The 14,661-nt window shown below is 38.1% G+C and overlaps 1 protein-coding gene across 1 annotated transcript in view; it reads right to left on the bottom strand.

Moving 5' to 3' along the window:
* DMGDH (dimethylglycine dehydrogenase) overlaps positions 1 to 14,661 on the bottom strand; it is an 89,829-nt gene that overhangs the window by 28,884 nt on the left and 46,284 nt on the right. The window contains exons 3-4 of the mRNA XM_012721959.1: positions 3,329 to 3,577; positions 1,144 to 1,342 (exon numbers count right to left, since the gene is read on the bottom strand). Of these exons, the coding sequence (XP_012577413.1) occupies positions 1,144 to 1,342; positions 3,329 to 3,577 (448 nt within the window). The remainder of the gene's footprint in view (positions 1 to 1,143; positions 1,343 to 3,328; positions 3,578 to 14,661) is intronic.

Genomic DNA, 14,661 nt, shown 5'->3' with positions numbered 1-14,661 from the left:
AAAAATTCCTACAACTGTAAAAAGACAAATAATCAATTTTTTAAATCTACAAATGATACAAATTAGCATTTCTCCAAAGAAGACATATTAGTGATAAGAGAAACACTCCTCATGTACCTATGACATATGGACTTTGGTGCATACCTTAATATGATTATCTAAGCCCTCGTTTACATTATACCTTTCAGCCCCATATCTCCACTTGCTTTTCTTCCTCTGCATGTCCTACAGATCTAAATCTAACACTTCAAACCCAACCTGTCAAAGATAAGACTTATTAATATTGTGACTCTCCTCATGGCCCCAGAATCTAACTGGGGTTAAAATCAGAAAGCTTATCATCATTTGCTGTTTTTCCCTTTCCCTCAAGATCTGATGCAGTCAATCACCAAATATAAATAATTTTACCTCCTATCTCTTGGTCTCTATTGCTCCTTCTTTAACACAAAACCAAAGCTCTACTGCATTACAGAACAGCACTCATGACAGCATTGTGCCTACTGTCTGCTCTCAGTTATAGCCCAGTGTCTAGCACCATGCCTAGCACAGAACTGGCAATCATTAAATATTAGCTGAATAAATGGCCAAATAAAATGAAGAAGAAAAACAGAATATTAGAAGCTATGATATGAGAGTAAAGTGGGTCTGACAGTCATATTCACCAAATTAATGGGACAAATATTAGAGATGAAATTTCAAATGGGATCATATGTAGTAAGCAACCTAAAGAATCATAAAGAAACAAACCATGTTGGACAGACATGAGTTATGGAGAGTACTGCATTGGATATATCATATATTTGATATTCTGAATTATCATTGTCACATTGTGTTGTGAAAACAACCTTGTAAAATTGAGGCAAATTGACCTATTTGAACATAACAAAGTGTAAAAAATAGATGAATAATGGAAATGGCAGGAATATTCAAAGAGAAAGTTGCTGGAAGTCATTGCCCTTTTGGATATGAATCTTCAAAACTTACAGAAGGTATTAAACTATTATACAGTTTTAAGCTGGAAACATTTCTTGTATTAGAATGATTATGAAAAGGAGAAAACTCTGCCCCTCCATACATTTTCATGTCTCATGCTAAAAATGCATGATTCTGTAACAGAATACTGAATTACATAGAAATACTTACCCAAAGCCTATAGCCACCCAGTAGTTTCTGACCCCCTGATGGGGCCCTACCATAGGTAGAATGTCAGGAGAATAGGTGATGGGACCATTGACGATATTGATGATGTCAGCTTTTTTCAAGACTGGAACCATTTCCATAGCAGCTTCAACATGTTCCATGATTCGGTCTAGATCAGACTCAAAGAGTTCCTTTCCAAAACCTGCAATCACATGCCATTGAGGTCGGGAGGCCACAGCCACACTGCCAGATATTCTAAAGTGGTTCAACTCTGAATGAGCTTACATTTAAAGATGGTCTGTTAGCAAGAACTTCCTTTTTGTTCTTTAAGTCTAAGCTTGATGTTCACTATTAACAGATGGCAAACTATTAATATTACTGAAAACAATAGCAGTGGTTTTGTTGAAATAATAAAATCATGAAAGTAAAATTTACAAGTTAACTGTTTCCAAGATTTACTCCAATCATAATTTTTTTTATTTTAAAGATTTTATTTATTTGTACACACAGAACTGGGGTACAGGCCAGAGGCTCACCAGAGACAGAGTGGGGAGCAGAACAGGCAGATCGAGGAAGTACACTGCTGAGGGGAGCAGCGGGCGGGTCAAGAGAGGTCTGCCACGCCATGTAGTCACCTCCTGGTCACCTCCGGGGCAGGCGGGAATAGAACTTATGCGGAAGTGGCTTTAGCTTCTTAGTGCTGCGCTTTAACCCGCTGCGCCACCAGGGAGGGCCTCCAATCATAATTTTTAAAAAACATACTTGACCATTTGATTTGCCAAGAGAGATCTTTATCCTTCAACTACCCATATAAGTCTGCTTCATTCTCTCAGGTGAGGCCAAATGGGAGTTAACAAAGTCATGCCAGGACACTGGGGAGAGCAGAGACTACTCTAGGTTACAGGATAATGGAGTCCAGACCACTTTTAATACTCCTTTCAGCAGGCAAGAAATTGTGTGGCTCAAGCTTGCTCCCACACACAGCCAAGGTTAGAATTCTGTGAAAAGAGTCAGGGTCTTAGAGTACAAAGGTCTTCTCATTCATAAAAAGCACTATAAATGAAGTTGGGGCCAAGAGAAGTTTCTGTAAGAATATCTTCACCAAGACTGGTGATTTTCCTACACCGCGGCTAGCCAGCGTACTCCTGATGCTCTTGGGAAGCCTATGTTGAGTCAGTGTGATGACCCAACTACCAGGGTTGGACCAGGAGTTGTCGCTGCCCAGACAGGCCCAGCTAAAAATCTGGTCTCTGTCCAGCTGGAATTATTCATATATTTGTTTAGGGTACCATCATGGGAAAAGAGTAGAGAGGGAGGCTCCCAGAGAGCAGATCAACCCTCCTGCTAGGACTATTTTGCTCAAGTCCAAATGTGCCACACCCACTCAGTAAATCTAAAGCCCCTGTTTCTGTGCAGGGCTGTTAAGTGATCACTAGTGTTTCCTGGGCATAAGTGTTCTTTCAGGAGTAGCGTTCTCATAGTATAATTCTAGAGAAATACTATTTCCTCCATTTTTTTATGTTTCCTTTAATATTTCAGTTCCTTTTATAGATTAAAATTTGTGTTACCTTCTTATGTGACCTCCATCCACAATATGACCTCATAGAAATGTTTCATTGGAAACAAAAAGGTGTATCTTTCTCATACACCTTGAAAGAGAAATTACAGTACCTCTTGCTTTCAGCATAGTGGTCTGAATCTCCCCACATCTATTTACGTACTATATATTAGAAGGAGGCAGGGATGTCCTTTTATAGTACCAACCCATCTGTTCTGTTATAGATCCTGAGGCTTTCACCTTTAGCAGATTGGATAGCCTGTCTCTGATACTAAACTTGTTTGTAACTATCAAAGCACAGTAGCAGCTAGATCCAAATTTGAGGGAATTCAGGGAAAAGTGGGAGGTAGGAGCTTGATGTGAGCGCATAAAAGTTACCTGGAACTTCCAAAGCCACAGAAATATGTGCTTTTAGCTTTCCTACCACCAAGTGCCTCTTTCCTCTTTGCTTACCTCATGTTGTTCTAAGGGATATGAGAACAGAGCTTACTTTAAACCCCTCACTTTCAATGTCCTGGACATCTACAGTCTAGTATAGTGCTGCCATCGTATTCTACAGACCGTGCCCAGTCACAGAGGGGACAAAATCTATGTATCTGACCTGCACAACCTTCCCTTTGCTAAACTCACCTGGAGGGACTCCATTGTTGACCCAGGAGTCCTGAACTTTCATTTTCTCCTGGCTTTCATACGGGCCAAACAAAAGTCCATCCCTTTCCTGCCGGAGGTAATAAGATCCTTCCAGGTCACGAAGCACAGGAAGTTCTCGTTTCAAAGCTTTCACTTCAGGTATTGTCGATGTAACAACATACTGATGCTGAACCGGAATGAGAGGATGGTCTAGTCCGATCATCTTACCGACTTCACGTGCCCAAAAGCCTTAAATAAAAAATTACTACTTTTTAAATGCATACATATACTCCATGCATGCATACACATACTATAACAGGGTGGTCCCTAGGAAAAGGGGAAGTTCCAGGTTCCCTGCCCCACCCAGAAGGAGGGTGGAGTTGAGCAGAGAAAAAGGAGAAGAGAGAAGAGAAGGAAGCTGGATGGAAAACAAGAAGGAGACCAGAGGAAGCCACCTGGAGCAGCAAGCATGTGATGAAGAAACTGTGCTTGTTTCCTGACCCTAGACTGGTTAAGGCAGATGTGGGAGGTGACTATGGCTGTGTTTATATTGATTTTGATTTTGCTCTTTTCCTCCCAGATTTGTCTGGCCATTTCTTACCCTTTTCCATGGGTCCCGGCCAGAAGGTGCTTTAGTCTAGTGGCAGGCTTTCAGGCCTTGCTTTGGGCCAATCCCTTTTGGGTTAACTTTTGCCCACGAGGGGATAGGTAGCTTCAGGTGTTTGATTTAGAAGTTATATTCTTTGTGTTCCGTATTGTATATTCACTGTATTAAAGTCCGTTTTCATTAAAGTTTTATATGTTTTGTCTTCTTTTGGCGGATGGCAGAACCCACTTAGAGCAGGCAGGATTTGGGGGCTTCAGGGGTGTCCCTCTCTCCCCTGTCCTCTAACAGAATTGGGGTGCCCTATAACAGATTGTTTTGGGGGCTCATTGGGTCTTGTTAAACTGAAGAGTTTAATATTCATCCAAGTCCAGAAATGGAAGAACACATCCACTGGTAATGGTAAGTGGCAAGAGCAGACTGTAAAAGCACAGGCCGGCTGTGCTGGCTGTGCCAGTGCGGCCCTATGAGAAGTTTCCTTCCACAGAATCTGAGTACAACAGTCCTGCTAAAAACACCAATGGCATGAGGGCAGTGGAGATAGGAAAAGACAGAAACTTTCTTCTCCCCACTCATACCCACCACCGTGACTTTATATTAGGTAGACTACAAAAGAAAATTCAATTGCTATGTTGTAATTGTTTTTAATTATGATCTAGTGTTCCTCCATTTCTCTTTGCTTCTTATTTTGATGTGGCCTTCTCATTGCCTGCCTATCATATTAGGAATCCAATTAATGACTGAATAAGCTATTTCCAGCCCTTCATTAATTAATTCAGTTACTGACACTTCATGTCTGAAGGGCTTCTTAGAGAGACAGCACACCAAGAACTCCAGCTGCTCCAAGTGGAAGGTCTGCGGGTTCCTCCGCCTTTTGGCTCAGGACTGTCTGAGGCTAAGACCCGGAACCTACAGGCAATGGCAGATGACTGCACAAGCATCTGCCTCCCGCAGAGGTGAGCCTGAGGTTCTCTGGCTCAGTATGGCCAGCCTGCACGCGACTGTGTCTTCTTCCCTGGAGTCTAGAGAATTTTACTCTCTTAACCTTTCTATTCCCCGCTCACCCTTCCCCACCCCCCCAGAATCTAATAATCTGAAGTCCGTCATTAAGTTCATAGCTACACACAGAATTGTCAATCATGAGTCAGTGTGGGAAGACTATGTATTCTTATATGCCACATTTGCTTAGTGCATGCCTTCTACACAACACCCTCGTGTTCTGTGGCTTTGTCTGGACAAACAGTTACAATGGCCACACTTGTATAATAGAAATGGGTGGCTATATGCAAACAAGAAATTATCTGTGGACATTAGAAGTGCTTGCTGGTCTTGTAAGAATTTAGGGATTTAATTTATTCTTCTAGAACAAAGATGTGACTCACCAGTGTCAAGACTTTGTAAGAAAGTGACATATTAGAGTAGTTTTAAAATGTAAAACTCCAAAATATTTAGTCTAGCAATTCAAGCCACTGCAGTATCCTCAATATAGTTGTTTCAATTAAAAACATAAATTGAAGAAAAGTAATTCTGTCTCATTTAAACATATTTCTGAATTCTGAATTAAACTGCTTTCTTATTGATGTACTTTGTTATTAAAACAAAGTGGGAACGGTCATATAATATCATATAACTATATTATTTCAAACCCGATAGCAGGCAGACTCTGTACTGTTTCACTCTATGCTGCTGGAGTTCTTTGACATTCTCCTCCATGTATGTGAATCAAGTTAACTTAAATTTAGGAAGGTTATACTTCAATCCCTGCTATAATCAACCACCCATCAAGTTCCAAGGGAAGAAAGTGGAATATTGGTTCTAAACTCTACCATTATCATCAGAAAAACAAGTAAAAGAAGAGTCAAGAAAAGTAATCATTGGAAATAACTTTCATTATTTGTAAGGCAGTGATTAATAGGAATAAGGCTAAAATGAAAGGTCAAGGCACACAGACAAGTTTATTTCTACTAACATAGTTTATATAAAGGCAGTGATGGTTTCATTCTCTGACGCAGAGTATCAGGCAAGATTAAGCAATTATTTTTGGCTGAACACTGGCTGCATGTTGGCATGAACTGAACCCATTTCTGATTTACCATATTAGGAACATTCTTAAGTAAAGTTTACACAGTTATCTCAGCTTCATTGAGTCCATCAGAAAGGAGGTCAAGAGAAATATTCACCATGCAGAGAAAAAGCTTGCATCATAATAAATAACTCCTGTCCCTTCCCCAAGGTGCACTTGAAGGAAGGGATAGAATCAAGCAGATTTTGAAAGCTTCAGGTGCCAAGGGCAATTCAGACACTAAGAAGTTAGACTGTTGCACACTGTTAGTGTGAAAACTGTTCTCCAGCCCTGCTTGCTCAAGAATAAAGTTACTACATAACTCTCCTGTAGGAAAACCTAGGTAACAGTGTTTTTCAATAGACACTGCAGACCGTCTAGCACAATAACACAATACCTGAAATACTTGCTAGAGTATGGCTTCTGAGCCCCAGTCAGACCACCTGAATTAGAATCTTTTTGATGTCGAGGAAACTTCCCATGGTAATTCTTATTTACATAATCTTGAGAACCAAGACCCTGGGTGAATCAGTTCACTAACAGAATGACTGCTACATGATTATAGAGCAAGTTGTGTATATAAGGAGTTGGGCAATCATAAAACTGATACCAAAAAAATTATAGAAATTTGGTGTTAGTGACTCCCAGATTGGGAATAGACCTTCAAGGAAATAATTATGATAATCACAATTATTATTATCATTATTATATATGCTTCCTGCGTGGTAAGCTCTGTTCATTGCCATAGATCATCTAATAAAATTTAGACTTAGGGTGAACAAGGACAGTGGAGGCTGGAAGGTGTCAGATGGGGGTTGCAGAGTGTAGTGGGAGGAGTTAGTAGGCAAATAAAGTTAAAAACAAAGTGATGTTCTATGTTTTTGCTTTGATTTTTTAAGGCAAGTCATTTGCCATTATTTTGAATTTAAAATGAGAACAAAAATGGCGTGAGAGTTTTGTGCTTTTTAAAAGAGAATCTCTGGTTAGGGGGATTCAGAAATACTAATTTAAACTCTTAAATAATTATACACATGATTTTTTCCAGGATCAATAAAAACATTTTGTTACAAATATTAGCAATTAGAGGTTATAATTTAGAGGAAAGAATCTGAAGGATATATGTTTCCAATATGGTCTCATGGCATCTCATTTGAATGATAAATAATAAAGATTGCTTTCATTTATAATTTAAACAATGACTCAAAGAGGTTTAGGAGAAAATTAGATGCTGTTTTAAGCTCATATTTAGGTTTTAAATTAGCCATTATGAACTACAGGTAAAGAAAAATTAGTAACCTAGTTTATAAGTGTACAAGCATTTTCACTTGTATAAGAATTAATTTTTGTATGTGTGATAGCTGAAAATGATTTCATAAGCAAATGACCTGTTAGAAACTATATTAACTCAAGAATCAGAATCAAAAGGACCAGGTAGGTCCAAGTCCTTTCTGTCATAACTCATGTGTCACTTCATCAACTAATCTGATCTTTCTGGACCTTGGTCTCCACAAATGGAAAATGAGTGAGTTGTTGTATTACCCCAAATATTTCTTTTGGCTTCACTACTCAGAGTCTAAACTGTAACCAAGTAACCTAAAGAAAGATTATGAGATGTGTTCATTAATGATATGAAAGGGAAAAGGTTAAAGGTTTTTTTTTTGTGCAGAGTCCAAAATAACAGGTATAGATGAGACATAACACAAATGATTAAATATATTCTAGAAAAGCAAACTGAGAACAAAGAGAATGCTCATGAATTTGAGCACTAGAATTCAGTTATCAGTACAAAATGAATACAGAAAGGAAAATGATATATAATTGGGCAAAACATAATCTGCAGCAAAAGGAAATGGAGAGAGGAGGAAAATACCAACTTTCTATTCTGGGTGATATCTCTCACACAGAATAAAATAATGGAAGAAGGACTGTAATTTATAAAGAGACAAAATGTCTGAGTAGAAGCATCACAGTATTCATAGTGTAAAACATTATGGGTAATACCTTATATCTTCATCGCTTCAAAAATTCACAAATAATAAAAAAAAAAAAAGGTGTTAACACTTACCTGCTGCATTCACAATTCTGTTTGCTCTCATAGATCCCTGTGGTGTTTCAACATCCCATGTTCCATCTGACCTGAATTTCAGGGAAGTCACTGGTGCAGGGTATTTTAAAAGGGCACCATATTTCCTAGCTCCAGCAGCCAGGGCCATAGTTAGAGAATAAGGATCAATGTGACCATCTCCAGGATTATACAATCCAGCTAAAATCTAAATCACAAAGAGTCAGTATTCAATGACTATATACTAACTATTCAATGTGACCATAATCTGACAGATGATGTTAAAGAAAATTAAGACTTTATAAGTCCATCACATGCAGATCTCTGCCACCTCTGTCTATGCAGGGGTTGTTTCCTTTTTTCTTCAATAATTTACCATAAAAAATAAATAAATAAAGTTCATCATGGCATCATATTGATCAGTCTGCACTTCCTTCTCCTGTAACGAAGCTTAGACTTAGGGGCTCACACTGAGAATTAAGCTGACAGGCTATTTGAGAGGTTAGTAACTGTCTCTACCATCAATTCTCACTTCCTCTCATATCACTGTAAATCAAAGTGTCTGTTTAGATACATCACCACTAAGAACAAAGAATCTCCAGCCTTCTTGGTAGCTAACTTTTGGTCAATGACACATAAAAAATATACCATGTGGTGAAGCTTTCACAAACCATTTAAAAAGAAAATTGGAATATGCCTTTGTTCCTCTTCATTGTCCCTTCCTCCATCCTCCTGTCTAAAATGCAGACAAAAGAGCTCGAGCTCTCTAGCTGCCATCTTGATTTAAGAACAAAAGAGTCATACTAAGAATGACAGAGTAAAGACCTGGGAAGTAAATGGGGGTCCTTATGTCCTATGAAAAAGAACCACAACTCAAGTCATTGAATGATTAAAATCAATAGAAATAAACTCTTGTTGAAGCATTTTTTATTTTGGTTTCTTGCATTCACAGTCAAATATCATATTTTTTCAATTATTTGTAATTATTTAGTATAGCTAATAAATGCATGTGTTAAATATATGGTGCCAGGAAAATATATGCTTGATTTAAAAAATATATGCAATGCTTTTTCTTGAACATCTACTTTGCACCAGGGCTTCAGGGTAGTTACGGTGGGGGAAACAAGAATAAAATTTAGATGCATTTTAGGAGAATGAACACTGAAACAGTAGAGTTAGTTTTTATGTACTCAACAAAAATCTGTTGAGTACCAATTATGAGCAAGGAGCTTTGGTCAATTTTTTTTTTGATCTATTAAGATCATCATGTATTTTTGTCCTTTATTTTATTCATGTGGTGTATTACACTGACTTTATTTTCAGATTTTAACCCAACCTTGCATTCCTTGAGTGCATTCACATTGGTGAAGCTGCATAGTCTTTTTTTATATGTTGCTGAGTTCAGTTTACTAGTATTTTGCTGAGGATTTTTATGCCAATTTTCATAGGGACACTGATCTTCCATTTCTTGTGATGTCTTTGTCTGGTTTTGGTATCAGGGCGATACTGATCTGATCTCATAGAGTAAGATAAGAAATGTTTACTTCTATTTTTGGAAGAGTTTGTAAAGGATTAGTATTAATTCCTCCTCAAATATTTGCTAAACTATATAAGTGAAGTTAAATGGGTCTAAAATTTTCTTTGTTTTTGAATATTAATCTAATCTCTTATTTGTGCAAAAGACTTTGATTGTAATGAATTCATATAAGTATAGACTTCCAAATGATGTTTTATAATGGTTATATTGTTAACACATTGAACCCATATCTATTTTACTTGGCACACTGCTCCTGACCCAGAGACACTCTTCCCACATATTTTCACTGCGGGGATGCCTATTTTTAATGCTCTTGAGATATTTCTGATATCATAAACTTCTAGCAAACCATACTTGACTGATATGTAAACAAATGTAAGCAGATACTTAATACTAGCTGTGGTGGAATTTCAGTGCAGATAATTCAATGCAACACAAATCTTCTAGCATACCAGTATTACCCAAAGAGAGAGGATCTAGGCAAGGGATTGCCAGCAGTCTATAAAGCCTTACAAGGGCAAACATCACCAGCACCCAAATCAATAATACAAGCCCTAAGGGCTCAGAGAAACACCAACAACTGCTTCCCTGCACAGTCCCACTCGGCACATTTAGGTAGTGTGCACAATGGAGTCAGAGAGCCTGGGCTCAAATCTTTGCTCCAGCTCTTCCTAACTGAATGACTTTGGGTCCACTATGTAAGCAATCTAAGTTGCAGTACCCCCTGTAGTAAAAATATTTATTATTTATTTATTATTGTAACAATCGAATGGCATTCTTACCCAGCAAAAAGGATACAAATTTCCCAAGTCACTTCTTTCAAACAAATTTGGTTAAAACTAGATCAGGACTCTCCCTGGTGGTGCAGCAGTTTAAAGCACAGCACTAAGAAGCTAAGGCCATTTCAGCATGAGTTCAATCCCAGCCCCGAAGGTGACCCATATGGCGCAGCAGACCAATCCTAACCTGCCCACTGCTCCCCTCAACAGTGCATTTCATCAGTCAGCCTGTTCTGCTCCCTGCTTTCTCACCACCCCTGCACCTCTGGCCTGTACCCCAGTTCTGTATGCATAAATAAATAAATCTTAAAAAACAAAACAAAACAAACAAAAAACTAGATCAATAGCTGGTGTGGACCTGGTTAGGGGAGTAAAGCTATGAGCTAGGTGATATTTGTGCTGCAACATAACACACTATTTCTAAATTTGATTTTTGTAAAAAGTTTTAACAAATATATATCTACATACATGTTTTTCATCCCAGGTTACTGTTTTCTCTGAAGTTCTCAAATAGAAGGTTTATATGTGAAAATCCCTAGATCTTGGGGACACAGTAATAGATAAGTATTGAGAATGTTCCCTCAGTTGTCACAAGTAGAAAACTAAGATTTTCATTAACTTTTTTATATTTCATTTAGCATACATAATAGTTTACCTTGCAATTTACTCAAATTCCACCATTAATCATCTGATTTTGTCATTCAAAATGTGCACACAGGGGCCCTCCCTGATGGCGCAATGGGTAAGTACAAGCTAGCCATAGCCACTTCAGTGTGAATTCGATCCCCAAACCCAGAGATGACCCACATGGCACGGGAGACCTCTCCTGATCCATCTGCTGTTCCCCTCAGCAGTGTACTTTGTCAATCTGCCTGTTCTGCTCCCCACTCTGTCTCTGGTGAGGCCTCTCACTGCCCCTGCACCTCTGGCTTGCACCCCACTTCTATATGCATAAATAAATAAATCTTTTTTAAAATGCACACATATTATTTTTCTCTTTTCAATTATTTTGTAAAATAACTTTTCCTAAACTTTTTTGAAGTCAACAAATGGTGAAAATGCCCTTAAAATAAATACCTTATTCATGTTGAGTAAAGGGAACATCTCTTGAATTTTTTCAGGTTCAATAATATACTGTTCCGTAGCATGCCAGCCAGTTCGAGTCATTTGATATTTGAATTCATCTACCCTTACAGGAGTTGTAGCAATTCTGATACTACCTGGCTGGTGAAATCCCACCACCTGTGACAATAATTTTAACAAAAGTACACAAATTAATCATGGTTCTCTAGCACAAAGCAAATGCAGCTGTTCAGAAGAAAAATTGACTGTACAGTGAAAGAGCCAACTATATAACATATTTGTATCTTATGAAAAGACAACATTCAGCAACTCATTTATTAAGTACTGCCTCTGTGACAGACACTACACTAAGCCCTAAGGGCACCAGAATGAACAAGGGAAGCAAAGATGCCACCTGGATGGAGTTTACAGTCTACAGATGAATGCAGATAGCTATATGCCTAATCACAATAACATGGGTCTGTGTATAAGAAAATCACATAAAAAATGGGCCCTCCCTGGTGACACAACAGGTTAAAGTACAGCAATATATGAAGCTATCTACAGCAATTGCAGCACAAGTTTGATCCCCAGCCAGGGAGGTGACCCACATGGTTCTGCACACTTCTATCATGCCCGCTGCTCCCCTCAGCAGTGTATTTTAGTCGATCTGCCTGTCTAATCCCCACTCTGTCTCTGGTAAATCCTCTCACCCCCGCACCTCTGGGCTGTACTCTAGTTCCTGCATTCATAAATTATACCTCATAATTTATAGGGAGGACCAGTGAAGCAACAACCACATGAGAGATGCACAGAAATCTTAGAACAAAGACATATACCCCCAGCTTAGCCTGACGGCAGGTGGTGAAGTCAAGTTGGCTTCTCAAAGTGGGCTAACCTGGGAAGGTGAAGGGTTTATACTAAGATGGATACTGGAGGGCATATTGTTTCTGTCAAAGAACATAGCACCTTTCAGAGCTATGGGTAATTAAAACTAGCTGCATCTTGTGACCACAGCAAAGAGTAGCTAGAGAAGATGTTGGAAATGCAGGCAGGTTTCAGCTGAAGGTTCTCCTTCTTTGGCGGTTGTCCTATAGACTGTGGGGAGCCATTTGATGATTTAGGGCCAGGGAAACAGTATGAAATATTTAAGAGACTCCCATCTTAGTCTTCAGGCACTCTTTGCCTGTCACTTTGAGGGTTCCAATAAATATGAAAAGAGATAAAAAATAAAAGTGGGGACTTCTAGTGAAGTCTTTTTCAGTGTTGTATGACAATCTGGCAGGCGTACAACATTGTCAGCTCCTTTACAATCCAAATGATGAAAGGACATGCTTTCTTAGTTTCTAAATATAGTAACTGACTAAAAATATTTTTGACAGTCGCTGTTTAGTCTTCCTTCATTTAAAAAAATCAAGAAAGAAAAGTAGTTAATTCAGGGATAATAAATTTCAAGAAATTAAGCAAACTCTAGAAGATCTTCCCTTAAACTTTCATCAGATTTCTCTATCACATTAAACAATTCACAAGGAAATGATGTCATTACACTCAGCCATACAGCATGTATATCAAAATCCTTCCAGAAATTCCTATATTTCTGAGAAGCTTACCTAAAAGATAACTTCAAGTTAAATGCATTTACCTGTCCAGTCTCTTCTTCCAGTTTTTCATAAAGTTTGATGCTATCATAATGTATTTTCTTCAAGTTTATTCCAGGATGAAAATATGTTGTTAAACCTGCCTTAAAAGCAGAAAGGAAACCAAATTCTGAAATAAATTAACATACTGAAATTGCATGACTTACTATTAAGCAGTTTTTTCTTACTGGCAAGAAGGTATCAGCCAGTCTTTGGGATGAGCCCACAACAGCACCAGTGTGTGAACACCAGAACATGAGGCTCATAGCAGAGCGTTAAGATCCAATTTGAATCATATTAATAATGTGAGAACCAGTCAAAGAAAATAAACACCAAGTCCTTAATAGTAATAGGAAGAGGGTTGTCACAGATTCTGAAACAGGATGATTTAGATGGAAATTTAGGAATATATACTATTTGGGATGGCACAGGGGCATGGCATGCATATGAACTCAAATCTTACTCAAGAAATCATGTAAATTCCTTCTGGAGAAGGACCATGAAGCAAAGTTTTCTTTGACCCATTTCCCACATTTCCTGGAAAGAAGCAGCCCTACTGATCCCTTCCCTGAAATTTCCAAAAGTCAAGACTGGTGAGCTGGTGAGTCTATTTATTTATTTATTGAATCACAGCCTGAGTAATGAATGCGCAGAATCTCTTCCACAAATATTTGTTGATAAATACCAATTAATTACTGTCAGGGAAAATGCCTAACTATTTAATATGACAAAACCCCTTTTATCATCTCCGACAGACGCAACACGGTACCTAGTCAAAAAATTCTAAGCAGCTACTCTCAATTAAGTGTCTAGGGCCCCATTTTACAGTTACTTTATCAGAACACAGTTCATCGGGGCATAATTTGTTGAAAATAAATCTATTTAGTACTTATGAGGCTCATCTATGTTAGTGATAGGCATTTGGTTCTCCTGAACTCAAAACACCCTGTTAACGTTCATTAATCATCCTCTGTAGAGTAGAATCCTTAGGTTTCTATCAAGTATTTGTTCAAGCATTTGGACATATACCCAGATTTTTCTTTTCTATTTTCTTTTTTGAGAAAAATCCATTATGATGGAACTGCAGGTCTAGTATTCTCCTTAAATGCTTGGTATCCTGTATGCATGTGAACTTTTCCAGTCTAATCATAAAGGATCACTAGTCTTCATGTATCTACTAGAGAAAACTCAATATTTTCTTCTACATATCTCCCATCAGTTGAGAAAACTGGCACTCATTACACTGGCTTAAGGTTCTATTCACCATTTATACCTCAAGATTCTCTAACCTGGGTTTAACCAGGTATGTTATCTGTTTACATCCCACTAATTAGGAAAAAACTTTCTCACACAAAACTAGTGATAAAGGATTGGTCACAAAGATATACGTAGAACTGATGAAACTCAACAAAAATAAAGTAAACAAACCCATCAAAAAATGGGCAGAAGAACTAAAAGGACACTTGTCTAAAGAGGAAATGCGATGGCCAACAAGCATATGAAAAATGTTCAACATCACTTGTACAACACTTGTAATAAGGGAGATGCAAATTAAAACCACAATGAGATACCACCTCACCCCAATGAGAA

Source organism: Condylura cristata, unplaced genomic scaffold (assembly GCF_000260355.1).
Source record: "Condylura cristata isolate star-nosed mole 26May11 unplaced genomic scaffold, ConCri1.0 scaffold00007, whole genome shotgun sequence".
Taxonomy (NCBI): Eukaryota; Metazoa; Chordata; class Mammalia; order Eulipotyphla; family Talpidae; genus Condylura; species Condylura cristata.
Note: the sequence above shows the minus strand (reverse complement) of the source record. Positions and strands in the feature narration are given on the sequence as shown.